The sequence below is a fragment of the Oncorhynchus nerka genome, linkage group LG15 (assembly GCF_034236695.1).
Source record: "Oncorhynchus nerka isolate Pitt River linkage group LG15, Oner_Uvic_2.0, whole genome shotgun sequence".
Lineage (NCBI taxonomy): Eukaryota > Metazoa > Chordata > Actinopteri > Salmoniformes > Salmonidae > Oncorhynchus > Oncorhynchus nerka.
The window spans coordinates 72,164,088-72,190,540 of record NC_088410.1 but is presented as its reverse complement, the minus strand read 5'-3'; the positions used below and the strand labels follow the sequence as shown (position 1 = coordinate 72,190,540).

Below are 26,453 nucleotides of genomic sequence, written 5' to 3'. Positions count from 1 at the left end.
TTAAGAACCGGCATCCGTTCATGTGGCAGTAGGGGGTAATGAAGAAGTTGAGGCACAGCATGTTGTGGAGGACCCCCTGCTTGGCACGGCGCATTATAAGCATATGACTCCCCAGCAAGAGCGCACAGCGAGCAACTACTGTGCCACACACACCAGCACTCCATTCTCACATAAGCGCCACCGGCACTAAAAACGCTTTGATGATTCTAGAGCAGTGCGTTGTACTCCCTCACATCCTCGCAGTTATCCACTCCTCTCAACTCCCTAAAATTTAAGTACCGCCCTCCAAAATCAACACAATTAACAAAGAGAAATTGCATTACTTTAATAAAATAAATTCACATTTAATTACAAGTTATTGTAAAGAGAACAATAATTTCCCTAAATGTCATCATGAACCCACGTAATGCAAATGAATTTTATTTACACTTATTTCACATGTATTTACAAATGACAATACACAATATCAATCCACAGGTTAAGCAAATAAAGTCATGGAAACATTTGGACAGCAATGCCTCAACCCAACAAAAACTCATTGAATTTACAAAGGCTGCCAACATAATGTTATTGATAAAAAGATAGCACATTAAGCTATAAAATTACCTTAAATACACTTTTTTGATTGACAGCTCTCAGAACATCCAATGAATAACAAAATATCCGTATAATTAATTTGGTTGTTAGGAGCTCATGTTCACATGAAAATACTGCCACCTTCTGTAATTACATTTTTAACCCCTCAATAAAGGTGCCAAAAATTCCCTGCAACATTTTAGCTTCTCAGGCAATGATCATCACAATTAAGTGAATAATCTCAATTGACCTAATGGCAGTGATGAAAGGAGGAAAATCTTGGGAATCAAAAGGAAGACTAAACACAAACCCATAGAAAAGCCACTTTCATGTAGCCCCTGGTAACAAACACCCATGTTTCTCCTGCAATAGAAATTAAACCAGGTTGGTTACATTTTGAACGAGCTATGCTTTTTATCACTCCCACCTCAAGGCACATCTACCATATATTTGTGAAGCATCACCACAGATTGCTATAATTACCCTGGTAGCACAGCACTCGCAAAGCATCTCTTCACCACTGAAAGGGGCACCTTGTTGTCATGGTAACCATTGGGATGCTGTAAGTAAACAGCAGGGTACTAATAACCTGTCTATAAATGCAGTTAGTAGAGGATCTCACTTGCATTGACAGTCAATCTGCAAAGAGGACACCTCTACCACTGACAAGTTTGTCTGTTCTGATACCATAACTACAATTTTGGCAGTAATCTGCAAGAACACAAGATGGTGCAAAGTACAGTTGTATATTCAAAAAAGGAAGACATTTAAACATTGAGGTTACTAAGCGATGTTATACTCTACCCTGTTTTGACATCCTTGCTAAAATAGGCTGCCAAGTTTTCAAATCAATCAAAGCCCACAGAAACTGATCTTAAAAACTCCTCCCTGTACAATCTTCATATCAATCATCATGAGTCGGTGAAATCAACCCCATCACAGCTAGCTGGACCTCTCCAACTTGTACCGGAAACAGTTCAACCTGTCCCATAATCAGACTTCAAAAGGAGAGTGATGAGATCATGAAGGCGTCACAGGAACATGATCCAGGGTGGTGGGTTTTGTGTCTAGTGGCACCTCGTACTTGAAGACCACACTGAAGAGCTTGCCTCCCAGTCGGTCAGCCAGCCAGGAGTTCTTGATGACAGCCATCTTGAGGCTCTCGCAGCTCAACAAGGCGTAGTAGTTGGTGTGGATGGCCCGGCCCATGCCCTCGATGATCACCAGGTCTGTGTGGCGTTCCCGCACAACCCCAGCCAAGACCTTGTCCAAACGGCTGAGGAGAGAAATTATCATATTTACAGGAATAACCTTAAAACCTTAAATGTATATTAGAAGAAATTACTTAGTAACTACACTGAACAAAGATATACATGTAGCATCCAACAATTTCAAAGATTTCACTGAGTTACAGTTCATAAGGAAATCAGTCAATTGAAATACACTGCTCAAAAAAATAAAGGGAACACTTAAACAACACAATGTAACTCCAAGTCAATCACACTTCTGTGAAATCAAACTGTCCACTTAGGAAGCAACACTGATTGACAATACATTTCACATGCTGTTGTGCAAATGGAATAGACAACAGGTGGAAATTATAGGCATTTAGCAAGACACCCCCAATAAAAGGAGTGGTTCGGAGTCTACAACCCACACAAGTGACTACCCACACAGGTAGTGCAGCTCATCCAGGATGGAACATCAATGCGAGCTGTGGCAAGAAGGTTTGCCGTGTCTGTCAGCGTAGTGTCCAGAGCATGGAGGCGCTACCAGGAGACAGGCCAGTACATCAGGAGACGTGGAGGAGGCCGTAGGAGGGCAACAACCCAGCAGCAGGACCGTTACCTCCGCCTTTGTGCAAGGAGCAGGAGGAGCACTGCCAGAGCCCTGCAAAATGACCTCCAGCAGGCCACAAATGTGCACGTGTCTGCTCAAACGGTCAGAAACAGATTCCATGAGGGTGGTATGAGGGCCCGACGTCCACAGGTGGGGGTTGTGCTTACACCCCAACACCGTGCAGGACGTTTGGCAAATTCGCCACTGGCGCCCTGTGCTCTTCACAGGTGAAAGCAGGTTCACACAGCCTGGAGACGCTGTGGAGACATCCTCCAGCATGACCGGTTTGGGGGTGGGTCAGTCATGGTGTGGGGTGGCATTTCTTTGGGGGGGGCCGCACAGCCCTCCATGTGCTCTCCAAGGTTGCAAGTTCAAACCCCCGAGCTGACAAGGTACAAATCTGTCGTTCTGCCCCTGAACAGGCAGTTAACCCACTGTTCCCAGGCAGTCATTGAAAATAAGAATGTGTTCTTAAAAAAAAAAAAAAATTGTGGCCTGTTGTCCCACTCCTCTTCAATGGCTGTGCGAAGTTGCTGGATATCGGTGGGAACTGGAACGCGCCGTCGTGCACGTCGATCCAAAGCATCCCAAACATGTTCAATAGGTGACATGTCTGGTGAGTATGCAAGCCATGGAAAAACGGGGACATTTTCAGCTTCTGGAATTGTGTACGGAGCCTTGCGACATGGAGCAGTGCACTATCATGGTGAAACATTTATGACATGACAATAGCAGGATCTTATCATGGAATCTCTGTGCATTCAAACCGGAATCGATAAAATGCACGTGTTTGTTGTCCGTAGCTTATGCCTGCCCATACCATAAGAACTGGTACATTATTGATACTGAACCACAATTGAAACCCATTTTTAAATATCCCCCACAAATGTGGCCGATGTGCACAATGCAGCTTTTCGTACAAAGGCAACTCATTTACCCACCCTCGTACAGGACAAATACTTAAGATCAAGGCCCTGTTTACCTGCATGTCCACCACTGTTATTTACATGTTGAAAATGTCATTGTGGTCTGTCTCACATAGGGAAAACCCGTAGAAGCCTTAAGACACGCAGCAATATTGGCAAGTCAGTTAAGAACAAATTCTTATTTTCAATGACGGCCTAGGAACAGTGGGTTAACTGAATGTTCAGGAGCAGAACGACAGATTTGTAACTTGTCAGCTTGGGGGTTTGAACTTGCAACCTTCCGGTTACTAGTCCAACGCTCTAACCACTAGGCTACCCTGCCACCCCGACATGTGAGACAAAATCTGGTTGCTGATCATTTTGTACACGCTGGAATCCTATTAGCTCTCTGAGATACATTGGAATAGAAATGGTCAAGATGTCACACAGGGGAGGGGACATTGAGCGTTAACTTCTTCAAAGGGAATCTTTCTGGATCCACAGGCTGAACACACTCTCCTCTTGCTTGGCCTTAATGGAGGAGTTTGACTTGAAACCGTTTTTATAGTTTCAATGTCTAAATAGTTTTTTAAAATCCTAATTGAATATTGTATGTATATTACTGTAAATATTGATCACATTCTCTGTGTATGATCATATATTTTCATACATTGAATGTTAATATTGCGAAACTACGTAATATAAAAATAATTACCTCCTGTTTCAGGAAGTGATGTCACTCAGTACTGCCCCTATATATAGGACCTTCCACCCTCACCTGGGATATGGATGTCTGATGAAGACCGAAGGGTCGAAACGTTGTTAATAAATACCACCTGGAAGCATGAGTGCAGCGTTTTCCTTTCTGCTTTCCATGAGTTTGCCTACAACTCCAGCACCTGTGGAAAGTACCTGGATGTGCACATGTTCTTCAGCTTTGGTACATGCCCATACCATAACAGAGTGCCCAATGGTGGCGGTGGGGTTCATAATGTCGACATCAGCAAACCACTCACCCACACAACGCCATACACTCTGTCTGCCATATGCCCGGTACTCTTGAAACCGGAATACATCCGTGAAGAGCACACTTCGCCAGTGGCCATCGAAGTTGAGCCTTTGCCCACTGCAGTCGGTACCGACGCTGAAACTGGAGTCAGGTCAAGACCCTAGTAAGGACAACGAGCACTCAGATGAGCTTCTCTGAGACTGTTTCTGACAGTTTGTGCAGAAATTGTTTGGCTGTGCAAACTCAGTTTCATCAGCTGTCTGGGTGGCTTGTCTCGGACAGTCCCGCAGGTGAAGAAGAAGCAGTATGTGGAAGTCTATGCTGGCGTGGTGTGAGGCCGGTTGGACGTACTGCCAAATTCTCTAAAATGACGTTGAAGGTGGCTTATGGTACAGAAATTAACATTCAATTCTCTGGCAATAGCTCTGGTGGACATTCCTGCAGTAAGGTTGTTTTTAAACATAGTTAACACAGGTATGTAACGTTGAAATAAAATTCATACAAAGGAAATAAAACAAACCTTAAGTCTAAGCACGGAGAGCTGGAGCCACTCTGGACTAGCGTTAACCTGTCCTCCTTCACAGCAGATCTGAAAAACAAATGAAATGGTGGGAAAGGATCACTGTATCCATAATCCAGTCACAAATGCAGTGCTAAAAGATTTAAATACTCACTGTATGACTGGATCCATTGCAGCTATTCTTTCAGTCAAGATCTGCAGCTCATTGTTTGTTACATCATTCAGAGCTGGGCTTGAGTTGCTGGCAAGGACTACCTGGAAAACAGCAAATGCAGGGTGTCAAAGGCCCAAAAATATCATAAAGTGGAAAAAAGTTAATCTTGCTTCGGTCATCTTGTTTTATTAAATCTAGTGTGTATTTGAAGGGGTGGTGAAGGTGACAACGTTTCAAGATTTTAGGGGGTGGACAGTGTGGTTCCTTACCTCTGTTCCCCTACAGAGAAGCTCTCTGACAAATGGGAAGACTCCCAGTATGATGTCTATTCCACTATTATCTACGAAAAATAATGCACACTTATGAGGTGGGCCCTGCAAAAGAAAGCCAGTAGGCATGGTATTCAATTACTGTTCCACAGCATGAAGTCATACACATCTTTGGGACAAATCCTAAATTGAGATCCAGGCACAGAACTTCTGTGGAGCTTAAGTTAGGATGTGGCCCAAAACAAGAATACAGCTAAAATAATCAATTTAAACACTAACGTCAGAAAACAGTGTAAATTCTTACATTCAGTCTCTCGAGCCATTGGTCATAGTTGTCGATAAGCCACGGCCGCTCTATGGAGAAAACATGACTCATTATGTAGCCTACATAGGTTACAGCAGTAATATAAAATGCAGGATCCATTTAAATATCAAAATGTTTTCCCAGTCAACAAGGGCTTTCATACCTTCCAATTGTCGTTTCGCCTGTTCAAAGCCAAACTCCGGATCAGACTCCAGAACACTAAGTGAAAACGTGAGCGACAGTCTTTGTTCATTCAAAATTGCCATATAATTCTCAAGAATATACATATATATATATATATATATATATATTATAGCCAGAATGTGTCATAATAATCATCCATAGTCCCAAATTAAGGAGTGCAGACTCACTCTGAAACAGCCTTGGCTCCCCAGTCAAAGACGTTCCCAGCCAGGAGGCCCCTGACCAGGGCAAACTGCCTCTGCTCCCAGCTCAGCTCCTCCAGGGACTTGACTGCCTTCTGGAAGTACTTGAGGGCCATGTCATTCTCCCTCTGCTTGATCTGTGGAAGATGAAGACAAAACTGAGACACAGAAGCTTCCATCTTCTCACAGCTAATCTACCACATTAGCAAATCATATAATGACAGACACTAATCAAGGCAAGTGGACATGAAATGACATCAAAATGCACCCAAGACCACATGTGTAAGCTTCATCATTAGATGACCAGAAAAAGAGAAGCACTGGAGCATGTATTGGGAACCGTGAACAGAGGAAAAAGAGTGCTATAGAATCCAGTCAAACCTTCGAGTAGGGGTCAGGGAAGTTGAACTCATTTAAACAGTGTTCTCTTGTGTCTAAAAGACTTCTTACAGTGAGGGATCCATAAGCACTACAGGTGAGAAGAGAAGTACTCTACATTAGCAGACAAAAACACATACAGATTGCACAGGAAACAGTGAGACTTCATAATGTACAAGAGTCAATTTCATCCACTACTTGGGAGGCCTTCAAAGATATGCATCTACATAAATGATCAAGAAACAGCTCTAGTAGTCTAACAGCCTTTAAAAAGGATCTGCAGCTGTGGCTCCCCTTACAAAGGCTGGTGGCGGAGGGTCTGCAGCTTGTGCAGGTACTTGTGCCGGAACTTCTCCGCTCGTTCAGCAGCCTCTGGTAGATCAGGCTGGCTGGCCACAGCTCTTTTTACCACCTGTCCAAAGCACATCACCCAGATCGGCAATTTTAAAAGCAACCAGGTTGAGTACTCGCTGTGTGTGCAATGCAATGTGTGTGTATTGATGAATAGACCAGTAGAAGATGCTCTGCCTCTTACCCCATCCAGGGCCTCCTCAAAGCAGTAGAGCCAGTACTCCCGTGCAAGGGCATCCTCTGAGAGGTCCACTGTGTCTGGGATGTAGGAGGACGGGTCCTGCAGCAGGGGCAGATTCACAAGCTGCCTCTCCAGACGATCCATCTCCAACATGTCAAACTGGAGCCGGACAAGAGACACACTAAGCACTGCAAATAGTGCTGGGCTAATGCACTCATGCACACATCAAAGTAAAAACCAAAGCAACCAGACTCCTTCAAACGTCACAAAAAATGCCAATAGATCTGTTTTAAATTCCCCACCTAGTGGTCAGTGAGCTGACAATAGCATGTGTCAAGCTCCATATCACTCAGGGACAATTACACTGTCAGTGCAGTCGACACACACATCAAAGTTTAGATGTACCCTATACGGACTCCTCACACCTATCAGTGCCTTGAGTATGCTTTTAAGTTCAGTGTCTAAGGTGAATAGACCTGATTACTATTCTCCAGTGTCACAGGTGACTAAGGTTGGTTATAACACGTCACAACACAATTCAAAACAGTGACTGCTAAAAGCAACACTTCAAACGCTGTTAAACAATGCAATCTGAAAGGAAAAGGCTGGCATCTGGCAGTTAATGCAACAATTGTCTCTCTGAAACCTTACTTAACCCAATGTGAATGTTAGGGCAGGTGTAGAGCTACAAAGCCAGAAGCATGAGGAAATATTTAGCCCTAATCAAACCACTACACACAGAGCATGAGGAAGTACTTACGGGAAACTGAGGAAAGGGTTACAGTAGGTAAACAGATGTAAGATATGGTGGATATGAAGAGAAGAGATGAAAACAATCAAATGTTAGATGAAATTATCAATGAAGGTTGTCACACCAGGCCTGTGGATTTTAAAAAGGACAGCGGTGGTGACATTTCCCCAGAAAATATCAAACCTACAATTATCTCAGAAATCAGATAAAAGGGTGGTGGGGGTGAATTGCTAAAATGGTTAATGAAATGTCACCAAAATTAAATGGCAACAAGTGGGTTATGAGCGCACCCTAGTGGTCCAAAGCTGACCTTAAGGTATTTTCTTCTACAAAGGACTTACTGTTCCACTGCGTGCACGTTGCATGGGGTTCAGGTCTGGAGAGGTACTCATCAGGCCAGAGCTCCCAGCATAGTTCTCCCCCCAACTGTACTGGTTAGGATCTAGATAAAGTGACAATTATAATACCAGTGAAAACGACTCAAAAAGAACTTATCATCAACAGGAAAATGCAAATCAAACAAAGAGAGTAATAAGACATGACTGCCAGTGCCACTTTCTGTCATGAAGAAATTCCATAGGGGTAACATCGACTTACTGTCTTCCTCTGCTCCCTTGAGAAAGGCACCAATAGTCCCCAGATAGCCTTCATGTCTCAGGAACAGCGCCTGGACTTCCCCCTGCAAAAAAACAAACAATATACATATCCAGTCAGAAGGAACCATTTCTAACTCTCATTACACTTGCAGATTGTATCATGTAAAAGTAGCCTATGGGGACAATATAATCAAACCTGTCATGTCAATGTTTTAGTTTTTTTTAAACTGCCCACACAAATGTCTCCATCTGAAAATGTAAATAATTTACCTGTGAGGTGAGTTCTGTTAGGTGGGGTTCTGTTACCTGCTGCGTAACAGAACCCAAAGACATTGAATTCAGGAAAAAGGGTATATTTCCATGCTACTGTGTAAATACAGCAAGGCAGATTTTATTGCTGGTTTTCAAGCTCTGAGCCAGGCCCAAGGGACATATCCCTGATTTTAGTCAGCTGACATCAGATCAAGCTCTTTCAGGGCTAAATCTAGAGCTCAATCAAATGTATCTGAGAGCAAAACCTAGATTGAGAAAGAAATGCTTGTTTAGGAGGTACATTGGGGGGCTTGCCTTGGTGAAGAAGTTGATACTGTAAGTGATGGTGTGCATAGTGACAGGGTGTCCTCGGATGAAGAAACCCCCAAAGTAGACCCTGGTCAAGTTGTGGAGCCGGGCATAGAGGCAGGCCAGCTGCCCAATGTCATTGCTGATCATATGGAGCAGACTCTTAGCCATATCTTCTTTAGAGAACTCTAATTCAGGAGGAAACAAAAGTAAAAGTATGTCAACATACAGCCAAGTGAAGATCCAGAAACATGGAGTCACTCTAGATAACAAGCCAAGGTCCCATTGAAGTAAGTACAGTGTTGGTTTATGTATTGACTGTTTGTCTCAGGTATTATTGGCATTACATTAAAAACATTATCTAATAGAGTGAGTGAATGAGTTGCTTGCTTTGCCTCCATGGCTGTCTGCCTCATCTATTTCTCAACAGTAACCACACAGCCTAGAGGGGACAAGGCCACAGTAACTGGGTTAGAAGTCATCAATCTGTTAGTGCTAAACAGGAATGTAACCTACATTACAGTATATGGCAGTGGAGGCTGGTGTGAGGAGCTATAGGAGGACGGGATCATTATAATGGCTGGAATGGAACGTATCAAACATATGTTAACTACGTTCCATTTCAGCAATTACAATGAGCCTGTCCTCCTATAGGTCCTCCCACCAGCTTCCGCCGGTAGATTGCATGCCAGGGAGTCCGCTCCTGAAGACAATGAAAAACAGGTTATGGGGCCAAAGAATAAACATACTGCAAGGGCTCTGTTCTCTCTTTACCTTTGTCAGCCGTAGCAGATTTTCCAAAGCTGCTTGCGATAAGGTCCCCAGTCAAGCCCAAGGACACATAAGATCCCCCGTAGATGTCTTTGACTAGCATGTCAACACTTGTGTGCTGCCCCTTCGAGGCCAACTGAAGTAGTTCATCAAATCTCTAGGAGGTGAGAGCAGGAGGACATGGGAGTACAGTAGTTTTAAAAACAGCACTTTAACCCAGATAGCCAAGCTATTTTGCAACATCCATGTTTTTTTCTGGATCAAAATGGGGCTTAGGTGGTTAAACCGCATGGCGATTGGTGCAGTTTCCAACCATGTTTAAGAGGCCCTCCCGTTGACACAATCACTGACATGAACCCTGCAAAATAAATACTTGCACACACACCTGATTAGCTGACCAAAGAAAGTATTCAGATCACTTTACTTTTTCAACATTTTGTTACGTTAGTTACTTTGCATTTCTAAAATGGGTTCAATTAAATTTCTCATCAATCTACACACAATAACCCATAACTACAAAGCGAAAACAGTATTTTGAAATGTTTGCAAATTTATAAAAAATAAAATACAGAAATATCTTATTTACATAAGTACTCAGACCCTTTGCTATGACACTCAAAATTGAGCTCAGATGCATCCTGTTTCCATTGATCATCCTTGAGAAGTTTCTACAACGTAATTGGAGTCAAACTGTGGTAAATGAAATTGATTGAACATGATTTGGAAAGGCACACCTGTCTATATAAGTTCCCACAGTTGACAGTGCATGTCAGAGCAAAAACCAAGCCATGAGGTCGATGCAATTGACCATAGAGCTCAGAGACAGGATTGTGCTGAGGCACAGATCTGGGGAAGGGTACCAAAACATGTCTGCAGCATTGAAGGTCCCCAAGAACACAGTGGACTCCACCATTCTTAAATGGAAGAATTTTGGACCCACCAAGACTCTTCCCAGAGCTGGCCACCCAGACAAACTGAGCAATCAGGGGAGAAGGGCCATGGTCAGCGAGGTGTTCCAAGAATCCGATGGTCGCTCCAGAGTTCCACTGTGGAGATGGGAGAACCATCTCTGCAGCACTCCACCAATCAGGCCTTTATGGTAGCGTGGCAAGACGGAAGCCACTCCTCAGTAAAAAGTATAACAGCCTGCTTGGAGTTTGCCAAAAGGCACATTTACATTACATTTAAGTCATTTAGCAGACGCTCTTATCCAGAGCGACTTACAAATTGGTGCTTTCACCTTATGACATCCAGTGGAACAGCCACTTTACAATAGTGCATCTAAATCTTTTAAGGGGGGGGTGAGAAGGATTACTTTATCCTATCCTAGGTATTCCTTAAAGAGGTGGGGTTTCAGGTGTCTCCGGAAGGTGGTGATTGACTCCGCTGTCCTGGCGTCGTGAGGGAGTTTGTTCCACCATTGGGGGGCCAGAGCAGCTAACAGTTTTGACTGGGCTGAGCGGGAACTGTACTTCCTCAGTGGTAGGGAGGCGAGCAGGCCAGAGGTGGATGAATGCAGTGCCCTTGTTTGGGTGTAGGGCCTGATCAGAGCCTGGAGGTACTGAGGTGCCGTTCCCCTCACAGCTCCGTAGGCAAGCACCATGGTCTTGTAGCGGATGCGAGCTTCAACTGGAAGCCAGTGGAGAGAGCGGAGGAGCGGGGTGACGTGAGAGAACTTGGGAAGGTTGAACACCAGACGGGCTGCGGCGTTCTGGATGAGTTGTAGGGGTTTAATGGCACAGGCAGGGAGCCCAGCCAACAGCGAGTTGCAGTAATCCAGACGGGAGATGACAAGTGCCTGGATTAGGACCTGCGCCGCTTCCTGTGTGAGGCAGGGTCGTACTCTGCGGATGTTGTAGAGCATGAACCTACAGGAACGGGCCACCGCCTTGATGTTAGTTGAGAACGACAGGGTGTTGTCCAGGATCACGCCAAGGTTCTTAGCGCTCTGGGAGGAGGACACAGTGGAGTTGTCAACCGTGATGGCGAGATCATGGAACGGGCAGTCCTTCCCGGGAGGAAGAGCAGCTCCGTCTTGCCGAGGTTCAGCTTGAGGTGGTGATCCGTCATCCACACTGATATGTCTGCCAGACATGCAGAGATGCGATTCGCCACCTGGTCATCAGAGGGGAAAGGAGAAGATTAATTGTGTGTCGTCTGCATAGCAATGATAGGAGAGACCATGTGAGGTTATGACAGAGCCAAGTGACTTGGTGTATAGCGAGAATAGGAGAGGGCCTAGAACAGAGCCCTGGGGGACACCAGTGGTGAGAGCGCGTGGTGAGGAGACAGATTCTCGCCACGCCACCTGGTAGGAGCGACCTGTCAGGTAGGACGCAATCCAAGCGTGGGCCGCGCCGGAGATGCCCAACTCGGAGAGGGTGGAGAGGAGGATCTGATGGTTCACAGTATCGAAGGCAGCCGATAGGTCTAGAAGGATGAGAGCAGAGGAGAGAGAGTTAGCTTTAGCAGTGCGGAGTGCCTCCGTGATACAGAGAAGAGCAGTCTCAGTTGAATGACTAGTCTTGAAACCTGACTGATTTGGATCAAGAAGGTCATTCTGAGAGAGATAGCGGGAGAGCTGGCCAAGGACGGCATGTTCAAGAGTTTTGGAGAGAAAAGAAAGAAGGGATACTGGTCTGTAGTTGTTGACATCGGAGGGATCGAGTGTAGGTTTTTTCAGAAGGGGTGCAACTCTCGCTCTCTTGAAGACGGGAGGGACGTAGCCAGCGGTCAGGGATGAGTTGATGAGCGAGGTGAGGTAAGGGAGAAGGTCACCGGAAATGGTCTGGAGAAGAGAGGAGGGGATAGGGTCAAGCGGGCAGGTTGTTGGGCGGCCGGCCGTCACAAGACGCGAGATGTCATCTGGAGAGAGAGGGGAGAAAGAGGTCAGAGCACAGGGTAGGGCAGTGTGAGCAGAACCAGCGGTGTCGTTTGACTTAGCAAACGAGGATCGGATGTCGTCGACCTTCTTTTCAAAATGGTTGACGAAGTCATCTGCAGAGAGGGGGGAGGAGGATTCAGGAGGGAGGAGAAGGTGGCAAAGAGCTTCCTAGGGTTAGAGGCAGATGCTTGGAATTTAGAGTGGTAGAAAGTGGCTTTAGCAGCAGAGACAGAGGAGGAAAATGTAGAGAGGAGGGAGTGAAAGGATGCCAGGTCCGCAGGGAGGCGAGTTTTCCTCCATTTCCGCTCGGCTGCCCGGAGCCCTGTTCTGTGAGCTCCCAATGAGTCGTCGAGCCACTGGGCGGGAGGGGAGGACCGAGCCGGCCTGGAGGATAGGGGACATAGAGAGTCAAAGGATGCAGAAAGGGAGGAGAGGAGGGTTGAGGAGGCAGAATCAGGAGATAGGTTGGAGAAGGTTTGAGCAGAGGGAAGAGATGATAGGATGGAAGAGGAGAGAGTAGCGGGGGAGAGAGAGCGAAGGTTGGGACGGCGCGATACCATCCGAGTAGGGGCAGTGTGGGAAGTGTTGGATGAGAGCGAGAGGGAAAAGGATACAAGGTAGTGGTCGGAGACTTGGAGGGGAGTTGCAATGAGGTTAGTGGAAGAACAGCATCTAGTAAAGATGAGGTCGAGCGTATTGCCTGCCTTGTGAGTAGGGGGGGAAGGTGAGAGGGTGAGGTCAAAAGAGGAGAGGAGTGGAAAGAAGGAGGCAGAGAGGAATGAGTCAAAGGTAGACGTGGGGAGGTTAAAGTCGCCCAGAACTGTGAGAGGTGAGCCGTCCTCAGGAAAGGAGCTTATCAAGGCATCAAGCTCATTGATGAACTCTCCGAGGGAACCTGGAGGGCGATAAATGATAAGGATGTTAAGCTTGAAAGGGCTGGTAACTGTGACAGCATGGAATTCAAAGGAGGCGATAGACAGATGGGTAAGGGGAGAAAGAGAGAATGACCACTTGGGAGAGATGAGGATCCCGGTGCCACCACCCCGCTGACCAGAAGCTCTCGGGTGTGCGAGAACACGTGGGCGGACGAAGAGAGAGCAGTAGGAGTAGCGGTGTTGTCTGTGGTGATCCATGTTTCCGTCAGTGCCAAGAAGTCGAGGGACTGGAGGGAGGCATAGGCTGAGATGAACTCTGCCTTGTTGGCCGCAGATCGGCAGTTCCAGAGGCTACCGGAGACCTGGAACTCCACGTGGGTCGTGCGCTGGGACCACCAGATTAGGTGGCCGCGGCCACGCGGTGTGAGCGTTTGTATGGTCTGTGCAGAGAGGAGAGAACAGGGATAGACAGACACATAGTTGACAGGCTACAGAAGAGGCTACGCTAATGCAAAGGAGATTGGAATGACAAGTGGACTACACGTCTCGAATGTTAAGTTAAGCTTACGTAGCAAGAATCTAATTGACTAAAATGATTAAAATGATACAGTACTGCTGAGGTAGGCTAGCTGGCAGTGGCTGCGTTGTTGACTTTGTAGGCTAGCTGGCAGTGGCTGCGTTGTTGACACTACACTAATCAAGTCGTTCCGTTGAGTGTAAAGTTTCTACAATGCTGCTATTCGGGGGCTAGCTGGCTAGCTAGCAGTGTTGATTACGTTACGTTGCGTTAAAAGAACGACAATAGCTGGCTAGCTAACCTAGAAAATCGCTCTAGACTACACAATTATCTTTGATACAAAGACGGCTATGTAGCTAGCTACGATCAAACAAATCACACCGTTGGGACTGTAATGAAATGAAATGAAAATGTGATACTACCTGTGGAGCGAAGCGGAATGCGACCGGAATGCGAAAGTTCTATTCAGTAGACGTTGGCTAGCTGTTGGCTAGCTAGGAGTGACTCCTACGTTAAGGACGACAAATAGCTGGCTAGCTAACCTCGGTAAATTAAGATAAATCGCTCTAAGACTACACAATTATCTTGGATACGAAGACAGCAAAGACAACACTACACTAATCAAGTCGTTCAGTTGAGTGTGATAGTTACTACAGTGCTACGGTAGACGGTGAACGTTTGCTAGCTGCTGGGCAGATAGGAGGACGACGAAATACGATAATTACGCAATTATCTTTGATACAAAGACGGCTATGTAGCTAGCTAAGAAGAAATTGCTAGGATTAGACAAATCAAACCGTTGTACTATAATGAAATGTAACGAAAAGTTATACTACCTGCGGACCGAAGCAGACCGAAGCGCGGATGCGACCGCTCGCTCCAACCCTAAAAGGACTCTGACCATGAGAAACAAGATTCTCTGGTCTGATGAAACCAAGATTGAACTGGTTAGCCTGAATGCCAAGCGTCACGTCTGGAGGAAACCTAGCACCAGGTTGGGGATGTTTTTTAGCAGCAGGGAATGGAGGAAAGATGAACGAAGCAAAGTACAGAGAGATCCTTGATGAAAACCTGCTCAGGACCTCAGACGGGGGAAGGTGAACCTTTGCCAACAGGACAACTACCATAAGCACACAGCCAAGACAACACAGGCATGGCTTCAGGACAAGTCTCTGAATGCCCTTAAGTGGCCCAACCGGAGCCCAGACTTGAACCCTTATCGATCAACTCCGACCCGAAAATAGCTGTGCAGCGACACTCCCCATGCAACCTGACAGAGCTTGAGAGGATCTACAGAGAAGAATGGGAGAAACTCTCAAAATTCAAGTACCAAGCTTGTAGTGTCATACCCAAGAAGACTCGAGGCTGTAATCGCTGTCAAGTGTGTCAACAAAGTACTGAGTAAAGGGTCAAAATACATATGTAAATGTGCTAAAAGTTCTATAAAACCTGTTTTTCTTTGTCATTATGGGTTATTGTGTGTAGATTGATTTTAAAAAAAATACATTTTAGAATAAGGCTGTAACGTAACAAAATGTGGAAAAAGTAAATGGGTCTGAATGCACTGTACATGACTTCTCTGTCAAGTGTGATAATGTGATTGGCTCCATTGATAATTGTGTTCATAGGTTGGAAATCAACCTAATAGATGTCACTAGTCTTCAAGCACACCTGTATGAATAAGGCAACAGGTCCTGATGGCATCTCTGCTTTTCTTCTAAAAACATGTGCAGAGGAATTTACTCCGGCTTGGTGCCCTATCTTTCAGAGGTCTCTAGACTCCCATACAGTCCCATCTCTGTGGAAAAAGGACATCACTCCAGTCCCCAAAATAAAATAATGACTACAGACCTGTTGGTCTGACCATCATAATGAAGTTCTGAAAAGATCTGTATCAATTTGCCTATAAGAAAAGTTGCAGGACTGATGATGCAATCAACACCATAGAGCATCTCATTGTTAAGAATCTGGAAAACCCCAAGGCCTGTGCTAGACTGCAATTTATTGATTTAAGTTAAGCGTTTAACACAATACAGGCACACGTCGTACTCAGCAAGTTAAAGCAGATGGGTATTAACCCCTATATCATAAAGTGGTACCCCTCATTCATGACTAGCAGTACTCAGATTAGTTAACAGTACCCTCTCTGAGGCTATAGACATTAGCATGGGGGCCCCACTGGGTTGTGTGAGTACACCCATCTTATTCACTCTGTACACAAATGAATGAACTAGCAGTAATCCTGATAAATATATTGTCCAGTTTTCTGATGATACTGCCATTCCTGGTCTGATGTCTAAAGATGCTGATACTACTGCGTACAGGTCAGATATTCAAACAATACAAATTGGTGTTTGACCACAATGGTGTTTCACCCTAAATCTGTCGGTGACCACGTGCCTGTGGTTGTCCACAATGCCATAGCACAGGTTAGTTTGTTCCTGGGTGTACACATGGACAATATGCTGAGCTGGAAGGGCCAAGTAAAGGGCATGCTGCAGAGTCCAACAACACCTCCATTTCCTACGTAGACTCAAGGTTTTTGAAGTTGACCAGAAAATAATGCTCTCGTGCAGTGATTTAAGGCACTGCATCGCAGTGCTAACTGTGCCACTAGAGATCCTGGTTAGTGTCCAGGCTGTCGCGACCGGGAGACCCATGGGGCGGCACACAACTGGCCCAGTGTCGTCCGGATTAGAGGAGGGTTTAGCCAGCAGGGATGTTCCTGTCCCATTGCACACTAGCGACTTCTGTGGCATGCCGGACTCATTGCACGCCGACAGTCACCAGGTGCACAGTGTTTCCTCCGACACCTTGGTGCGGCTGGCTTCCGGGTTAATCGGGCATCGTGTCAAGAAGCAGTGCAGCTTGGCTGGGTTGTGTTTGAGGACACACGGCTCTCGACCTTCACCTCTCCCGAGTCCGTACGGGAGTTGCAGCGAATGGGACAAGACTAATTACCAATTGAATACCACAAAACTGTGGAGAAAAAGGAGTAAAAATATTTTTTAAAGAAAAGAATGCTCGTTTTACCATGCAATCATGGAAGTATGCTAAATTATTTCAGATCCATCCCATGTACTTCACTCTTAGCTTCAGCTCCTCCCCTCAGGCAGATGCTATAGGGTCCCTCAAATACCTAAACCGCCATAAGGCTGAGCACCACTGACAGAATATGGGAAAATGTAAAGTATTATGCATATGCCTATATGAGCAGTATAAGGGTAAAGTGCAATGTATGTATTACACTGAGTATAAAAACATCAACACCTGCTCTTTCCATGAGAGACAGACCAGATGAATGTGATGATCCCTTATTGATGTCACTTTTTAAATCAGTGTAGATGGACAGGTTAAAGAAGGATTTTTAAGCCTCAAGAAAAATGAGACATGGATTGTGTATGTGTGCTATTCAGAGGGTGAATGGGCAAGACAACAAATGTAAGTTCCTTTGAACGGGGTATGGTAGTTGGTGCCAGATGCACCGGTGTGTTAAGAACTGCAACGCTGCTGGGTTTTTCAAGCTCAACTGTTTCCTGTGTGCATCAAGAATGGTCTACCACTCAAAAAAGGACATGAAGCCAACTTGACAACTGTGGGAAACATTGGAGTCAACATGGGCCAGCATCTCTGGAAAGCTTTGAACACCTTGTAGAGTCCATGACCAATTGAAGGTGGTAGTAAATGATTGTTTAATGGCGTCAGACCAAGGCTCTACATCGGTCCTCATGCTCCTAGACCTTAGTGTTGCCTTTGACACCAATCACCACACTCTTTTGGAGAGATTGGAAACCCCAAGTGGTCTACACGGACAAGTTCATGCCTGGTTTAGATCTTATCTGTCGGAAAGATATCAGCTTGTCTCCGTGGATGGTTTGTCCTCTGACAAATCAATTACATGTTGTTTCGGTGTTCCTCAAGGTTCCGATTTCACCATCTATACACACAACCATTCAAAAGTTTGGTGTCACTTAAATATCCTCGTTTTGAAAGAAAAGCAAATATTTTGTCAATTCAAATAACATCAAATTGATTCAGAAATACAATGTAGACATTGTTAACGATGTAAATGACTATTGTAGCTGGAAACAGCAGATTTTGAATGGAATATCTACAGGCGTACAGAGGCCCATTATCAGCAACCATTACTCCTGTGTTCCAATGGCATGTTGTGTTAACTAATCCAAGTTCATAATTTTAGAAGGCTAATAGATCATTAGAAAACCCTTTTGCAATTATGTTAGCACAGCTGAAAACTGTTGTTCTGAAACTGAAGATCTCGTACAACACGGTGTACTCCGCCCTTCATAGAACAGCGCAAACTGGCTCTAAACAGAATAGAAAGAGGAGTGAGAGGTATTTTATTTAAAAAACAAGGGCATTTCTAAGTGACCCCAAACTTTGAACAGTAGTGTATATTCTACCTCTTGGTGATGTCATTCGAAACACAATATCAACTTTCACTGCTATGCAGACGACACACAGCTGTACATTTCGATGAAACATGGTGAAGCACCAAAATTACCTACCCTGGACGTATGCGTTTCAGACATAAGGAAATGGATGGCGTCAACATTTTAAAACTCTGACAAAACAGAGATGCTAGTTCTAGGTCCCAAGAAACAAACAGATCTGCTGTTTGATCTGACATTTCATCTTGATGGTTATAAAGTCGTCTCAAATAAAACTTTAGGAACTCTGCGTTACTCTAGACCCTGATCTCTTTTGACGAACATACACAAGAGTATGTGGACATCCCTTAAAAATGTGTGGATTCAGCTATTTCAGCCACACCCATTGCTGACAGGTGTATAAAATTGAGCACACAGCCATGCAATCTCCATAGACAAACATTGGCAGTAGAATGGCCTTACTGAAGAGCTCAGTGACTTTTAGCATGGCACAGTCATAGGATGCCACCTTTCCAACAAATCAGTTCATCAGATATCTACCCTGCTAGAGCTGCCCGGTCAACTGTAGGTGCTGTTATTGTAAAGTATAAATGTCTAGGAGCAACAACGTCTCAGCCGCAAAGTGGTAGGGCACACAAGCTCACATAACAGTACCACCAAGTGCTGAGGTGCATAGGGCGTAAAAAGTCTGTTCTAGGTTGCAATCTCATTACCAAGTTCCAAACTGCCTCTGGAAGCAACGTCAGCACAAGCAAGAACTGTTCTTCGGGAAAGTCATGAATATGGTTTTCCTTGGCCGAGCAGCCTCACTTCAGCCTAAGATCAGTATGCACAATGCAAAGCGTCGGCTGGAGTGGTGTAAAGCTCGCCGCAAATGGACTCTGGAGCAGTAGAAAAGCGTTCTCTGGCTTGATGAATCACGCTTCACCATCTGCCAGTCCGACGGACGACTCCGGGTTTGGCGGATGCCAGGAGAAAGCTACCTGTCCGAATGCATAGTGCAAACTGTAAAAAGTTTTGTGGAGGAGGAATAATGGTCTAGGGCTGTTTTTCATGTTTCGAGCAAGGCCCCTTAGTTCCAGTGAAGGGACATCTTAACGCTACAGCATACAATGACATTCTAGATGATTTTGTGCTTCCAATTTTGTAAGCCCCCCCCCCCCCCTTTACTGTTTCAGCATGACAATGTCCCCATGCACAAAGTGAGGTCCATACAGAAATAGTTTGTTGAGATCATTGTGGATGAACTTCACTGGCCTGCAGACCCCTGACCTCAAATGCTCCCCCCATTGTAATCTAGCCCAGGAGTGCGAAGATGAATGGCCATTGCAGTCTCTGCCTGGCCGGCTCTCCTCTGGGATTCTCCGCCTCAGACCCTATTACTGGCCTTCTAGCACTCTTCCATGCCATCCCTAGGAGTCTTTTTTGCTAAACTTGACTCGAGTGGGTTGAGTTACTGTCGTGATATTCCTGCCTGTTTCTGCACCCTCTCGGGCTTGTGAAGTGGAGGAGATCTTCGTGGGCTATACTCAGCCTTGTTTCAGGGTAGTAAGCTGACCTCTCTCTAGTGGTGTGGTGGCTGTGCTTTGGCAAAGTGGGAGGGGTTATATCCTGCCTGGTTTGCACTGTCTGGGGGATGTCGTGGAAGATTCAGAATTTGTTGGTAACATTTGTAAGATGTTTTATATTCATCAAACGTGTGTAAGTTACTTCTCATCAGAATGGTATTTTTGTATAATACTGTGGCGGGGTTGCAGTTATCTGTTCTATGTCGAGACTAAGTTGCATGGGCCGCAGAGAGGGGAGAGGTCAAAGTGTCATCATGTGTAAACATATCTTTTGCTCCACTGTGTGTGTGCCAGTTCACTCCCTACTTTTCCCATGGAGGATGGCAGTGTCTGGAATCATTCCATCCTCTCCGTGAGTTTGTATTTAGAGTTGGTTGTATCTAAATGACCATTTGATATATGCCTGTTGATTTGGAGGATTGGTTTATGGTTCCGAGTTTGAGGAGACAAAGCTGAACAATGAATTATGCCGATGCTGTTTTATCCTGTGTATCTTTGCTATAAAGGATCCCATTTTGCCGTTGTGGGGGGACTCTCAACTTTTCATTAGAGATACTGAACTGTTGAAAGTCAAAATGCTATAGAGCTTATAATTAAAGATGGACTTTGATAACTAACTCTGACTTGTGTGTGTGGTTTGCTCCCATGATTTGGTAAATAGAGGAAATTTCCATGACAGGGTATAGTCGGACAGGGCAAGTGTCCCCCGACCTCCCGTCTCAATGCTGCAATAGTCAATGTGCCGGGGGGCTACGGTCAGTCTGTCCTATCTGGTGAAATTCCTGTCTTCTGTGGTGTCCTGTGTGAACTTAAGTGTGTGTATAGTTTTTTTCTCCCCCCCCCCCCCCCCCTCTTCTCAGCTATAAAAAGCCAATTGACATTTACTCCTGAGGTGCTGACCTGTTGCACCCTCTACAACCACTGATCAGAAAACCAGTCGTATCAGGTATGACCCCAGGGCCTAACATTAACTTTTTGGTCCACCAGCCAGTGTGGCAGGTACAAGATTTTTTTTTACTCGCCAAAATATATAGATTTTTAAAATAAAAACAATCCGATGCCCATGCTTTTTAATGTTCCTAAAACAAGAAATGTGGTATGTTAAATTTAATTAATTTTTTTGTGACCAGTCTTATAATCAAAATAGAGACAAAATGTTTAAGGCAGAGAGATTACCATGGTAATGGGGCCACTGGAGTCATGTCACATGTGTGTCTGAGATCTGACTATTAGTTGAAGCAGCAGACTCAAACGAACGTTGAAAAACAACCAAGCTTGTGAACAAAACAATGTAAATAGACAAAACACAAGGACAAAGTCTCACTTTGTAGACTTTAGTAAATTAGACCAAGTTTTATGCCTGTGCTCAGCACCTCCAAAAATCTACAGTATCAGCACTTCACTCAGTGCGCACAGCTCCCCTGCCAGGCAGTGGTGGGATATAGGATGAATAATTATTTGTTTAATTATCAGCTATGAAACAAAACAGCATAAATACTTTTAAAACAGCTACTGCAGCATTTTTCTAACTAACATAAGACTGCTGAACAATTTATCAAATGGGCACCTGGACTATTTACATTGACACCAGCTTTATTTTTACACTGCTGCTACTCACTGTTAATCATCTATGCATAGTCACTTCGCGCCTACCTTCAAGTACAAATTTCCACAACTAGTGGTTAGGGCGTTGGCCAGTAACCGAAAGGTTACTGGATCGAATCCCCGAGCTGACATGGTAAAAATCTATTGTTCTGCCCCTGAGCAAGGCAGTTAACCCACTGTTCCCCAGGCGACAAAGACGTGGATGTCGATTAAGGCAGTCCCACACCTTTCTGATTCAGAGGGGTTGGGTTAAATGCAGAAGAAACATTTCAGTTGAAGGCATTCAGTTGTACAACCAACTAGGCATCCCCCTTTCCCTTACCTCTGCCCCCGCACATTGACTTGGTACCGGTACCCCCTGTATACAGCCTCGTTAATGTTATTTTTTATTTTTTCACTTTAGTTTAGTAAATATTTTCTAAACTTTTTATTGAGCGGCATTGTTGGTTAAGGACTTGTATCTAAGCATTTCATGGTAAGGTCTAACTACATCTGTTGAACTCGGCGCACTTGACAAAAAAACATTTTATTAGATTATACTTTATTTTTACTAATAAATGTAATGCTCGCAATGTAGAGCCATGGAAATTGACCACCTGCCAACAGGTCTGGTGAAATAGACATTCTTACCCGCCAATACCTATATCTACCCGCACTTAGCGGGTGTTAATTTTATGCCCTAGTGACCACCATTTGCCTCATGCAGTGTGACATCTCCTTCACATAGAGTTGATCAGGCTGTTGGTTGTGGCCTGCGGAATGTTGTTCCACTACTCTTCAATGGGTGTGCGAAGTTGCTGGAAATTAGCATGAACTGGAACATGCTGTCGTACACATTGATCCAGAGCATCCCAAACATGCTCAATGAGTGACACGTCTGGTGAGTATACAGACTATGGATGAACTGGGACATTTTCAGCTTCCAGGAATTGTGTACAGATCCTTGCGACACGGGCCGTGCACAATCATGCTGAAACATGAGGTAATGGCGGTGGATGAATGGCACTACAATGAGTTAGCATCTCAACACATTTAGATATTTAGCAATTTAGCAGACGCTCTGATCCAGAGCGACTTACAGTAGTGAGTGAAAACATTTCACACTCCCCCCCCCCGTACCAGTCCAAGGGAATCGAACCCACAATCCTGGCATTGCAAGCGCCACTCTCTACCAACTGAGTGGCACGGGACCCTCATTACAGTATCTGTGCATTCAAATTGATATCAATAAAAATGGAAGTGTTCATTGTCCATAGGCTATGCCTGCCCATACCATAACCCCACCGCCACCATGGGGTACTCTGTTCACAACGTTGACATCAGAAAACCGCTCGCCCACACAACGCCATACACGCTGTCTGCCATCTTCCTGGTACAGTTGAAACAGTGATTCATCCGTGAAGAGAATTTCATCGTGCCAGTGGCAATCAAAGGTGAAAATTTGCTCACTGAAGTCAGTTATGACACCAAACTGCAGTCAGGTCAAGACCCTGCTGAGGATGATTAACACACAGATGAGCTTCCCTTAGTTTGTGCAGAAATGTTTTGGTTGTGCAAGCCCACAGTTTCATCAGCTGTCCAGGTGGCTGGTCTTAGACACAGGTATAGAAGCCAGATGTGGTCCTGGGCTGGTAACACGTGGTCAGCGGTTGTGAGGCCGGGAGGATGTACGGACAAATTATAAAACGAATGAGGCTTATGGTAGAGAAACTAACATGCAATTCTCTGGCAACAACTCTACTGGACATTCCTGCAGTCAGCATGCCAATTGCATGCACCTTCAAAACTTGACAGATTTGTGGCATTGTGTAGTGTGACAGATTTGTGGCATTGTGTAGTGTGACAAAACTGTACATTTTAGAGAGGGCATTTATTGTCCCCAGCACAAGGTGCACATTAATAATGGACATGCTGTTTGGACAGACTGCCCGTCCAATACTTTTCCACACAAAAAAATTCCCTGAACCCTATACAGAACAAGAGCTTGTAAGTACAGAGGGCAGTCTTCCTGATAATAAAAATAAAAGTTGCAGTAATGTCAACTGGCAAGATATTAGGCAAGAACCAACAGAAAATAAGACTATACATTTCAGTTAATTTGAGTAGCCTGACTTTTTAAAAAGCCTATTGCTTGAAGTGTCAGCATGGGGGCGAGGAGGGGTTTTACCTTTGTTTTTGTGAGCAGAGCTCCAAGGCCCCAGAACGTCCCCCCACCTATGGAGCTTCCTCCAACACGCTCAAATGTATCCTCTGATTCAACCTGTTTGGAAATAAATATTGTTTGTTGAATTAATTGGTACATAGGGCACACGTCACACCAGATCTAGATGAGTGTCAGGCATTGGTACCTTGATGATTGACACCCCTGAGCCGATGTTGATGAGCAGGTAAGGGAAGATGTCAGGGTGAGTGTTCTGGAAGCGGAATTCAGAGTCTGCATGCTTGACATAGACAAAAGCCTCGTGGGGGATGTTCTTCAGCACAAAGTTGCAGCCCTTAATCAGGCATGTCATTTCATCCTCCTTGTCCACCCTTGTCAAAACATGAAGAGCAGCTACATTATAATAAGCTCAACCTTATACCGGTCAAGCTGTCTTTAAAAATAAAGCGGTTTTAGATTTTAACAAAATAACTCAAAACATTTTCCTTTTCTCACCTGAGCTTCAGTTTCTTCTCTATGAGATCTTTGAACTTATGAGCCCCTCCACCGGTAGCTTTGATGACTTTGGTGTCAGTGTTGACCAGGTGGTCTTTGATAAAGTCCAGGCAGGTTTCAATGTAGGCATTTTCAAACTTGATGAAGTGAAGGCGAGCCAAGAGCTCCTCCTGCATTGAAATCTCATAGAGGGGGTCATCCTCAGTGTCCTGGTAAAGAGGGACACAGATAAGGAACCAGACCAAATCTGCAGACCTGAGACCTCCAGTCAAGTCTACATATTCACTGTCCCAAGGTACACAGCCTTTTGAAGCACAACATCATGAATCAGTGGCCTATAGGTCTACCACAAACCCCACACTCAAGCAATCCCATATTGGCTACTCTCTAATTAACACAAGCTTAGTTAGTTTACTTTTCTGTAGCTACATTCACACACCTTTATCAGTTTGGCCCATTGGAGACCTATGACTAAATAGTACAGTGTGCTGAGAGATAAGAATAGCTACTCTGGCACGAGTCCTCCAGGCTTAAACACTGGAATAACACTAATAACACTGCATAGCAGTGCACTTAGGCAGCAAATCACTTTTGCCCCTCAATTGAACACTGACATTTGATGTTACGGTTGCCGAGTAAATAGCACACTACACGCTGAACGCAAGCTCTTATTTAGCTGTGTCCTCTGCTCCATTGGACCTAACGTTTGTTACGGACAGTGTTGCAAAGTTTATTGACACCACATACCTTTGCAGTATGGTCGAATGACCGTACTTTCGCTACTTTGTGTTGAACAGTGGAGTAATAGGCGAGTTTCGTCAGAGAGCCACCTGTGGGAGGAACAAAAAGGTTTCTGCAGTCTCACCGTGAGATAAATAAATCCATCAGTTAACTATTGACAACTCAGCCACTCTGGCGCAGCGGTCAAATTAGCTGGTTAGTTAGCTAGTTAGCCATTTGAGAAACCTGTAGCTAACTAGCCCATAAACAAACGCTAATTAGCCAGCTAACATTTATGTGGCAAACCAGTGGCGCGAAGGTAACTTCGCAACTACTGGTAGCTAACTACAGTACTTAAATCAGCTAGTTTAGCTAGCCAGCCACACGTCGTTGCTTGCTAGCCTCTTGTGTGCCTGCTGTGTTGTCAAAGTAACAAGACAAGTGAATATATTCAAGTAGCGATCTAAATATTAACTTCGTGTATACCTATGTCTATTGCGAACCTCTTTGCATTTTCCAAATTCCTGAAGATCTCATTGGGTGGAAGAGTTATGCTTTTATCCATGCTGTGACTACTCCTGTCTACTCTCTCACTTTCCGCCGCCATCTTGTGTTGCGCAATGACGTTCAGGTACAAATAATAATAATCCCTCAATGGAAAAATATCTGGGGCGTTCAGGAGGACTCCACGTTTTGGAACGTTCAGACATGTAGAACAATGAATTGGTTCTATTCATGGGATTTCTATCTGCAACGTTCGATAACGTTTGGCAACTGAACATGGCCCCGGATTTCTGTGACAATGTGGTAGGTAAATCTTTGGTCTTCTGTGATATTTTCTGTAAACCTACATACATACACATAGGTGAACATTTGGTAAAACACGAAGCTATTCGGCACACATTTGATGTGCAACTAAAATCAATATCATATCATCATAAACCTGCATGTCATGCTGATGTGATGGGAATATCTTCATAACAAAATGGTCATTTGCAAGCATTTAACGTTTAGGCCTACGCCTACACAATTATTGAACTGAAATGTAAACTATCATCGTAAAGATAAGAAAAAGTATACAAAGAACAAGAAAAAAAAGTATTTCATTTGATTGTTTTTGAATTGATTAAAATCGTCTCAATGAGACATTGTGCAAAGTAATTATACATCACAAACAGAAACTTGGAAAAATCTCCAAGACATACTCTAACAGAGTATGGGCTGCCAGGTGGAGTATGGGGATATTGCCTACATTTACTGTCTTTACAAAAGACACACCGGATTGTTGAAAATTAACAAGAGTTTTGAGAAAGTTTTTCTTCAGTATAGACATATTCAGGTAATGTATTATGATCTTAAAACAGATCCGTTTTTGCTTATCACAGAGAGTGATGATTACAGGTATAATAGGCTACCCAGTTTAGGTAAATCATCCTCACATGAATAATGATGCTGTAGTTTAGGTCCATTATTATCAAATGGATAACTGATACATGCTTCATATAAGATGCTCAATATTATGTAAATCTTTATCAATACACAAATGTAGTGGAAACAATTGCTTATTCTCTAAGCTTTGACCTTAAAATTATTAGACAATCACAAAAATATTGGTAATTTTAGGTAAAAGTCCTCATAGAGGACTGTTAAAGTTGAATAAACACA

At 44.4% G+C, this 26,453-nt stretch overlaps 1 protein-coding gene across 1 annotated transcript; it reads right to left on the bottom strand.

Annotated features, from left to right (window-relative positions):
• Nucleotides 1-310: 310 nt before the first annotated feature.
• On the bottom strand, nt 311-25,422 carry LOC115143259 (4'-phosphopantetheine phosphatase-like). The gene is made up of 19 exons (XM_029683459.2): nt 25,275-25,422; nt 24,816-24,898; nt 24,069-24,277; nt 23,761-23,944; nt 23,580-23,672; nt 9,555-9,708; nt 8,787-8,968; nt 8,221-8,302; nt 7,965-8,065; nt 6,876-7,031; nt 6,640-6,752; nt 6,344-6,431; nt 5,948-6,099; nt 5,740-5,795; nt 5,577-5,626; nt 5,273-5,377; nt 5,004-5,104; nt 4,850-4,918; nt 311-1,852 (listed from the first exon to the last, which is right to left on the bottom strand). Exons 1-19 carry the CDS (start codon nt 25,393-25,395, stop codon nt 1,597-1,599), a joined length of 2,355 nt encoding a protein of 784 aa, XP_029539319.1. The 5' UTR covers nt 25,396-25,422; the 3' UTR covers nt 311-1,596.
• Nucleotides 25,423-26,453: the final 1,031 nt, after the last annotated feature.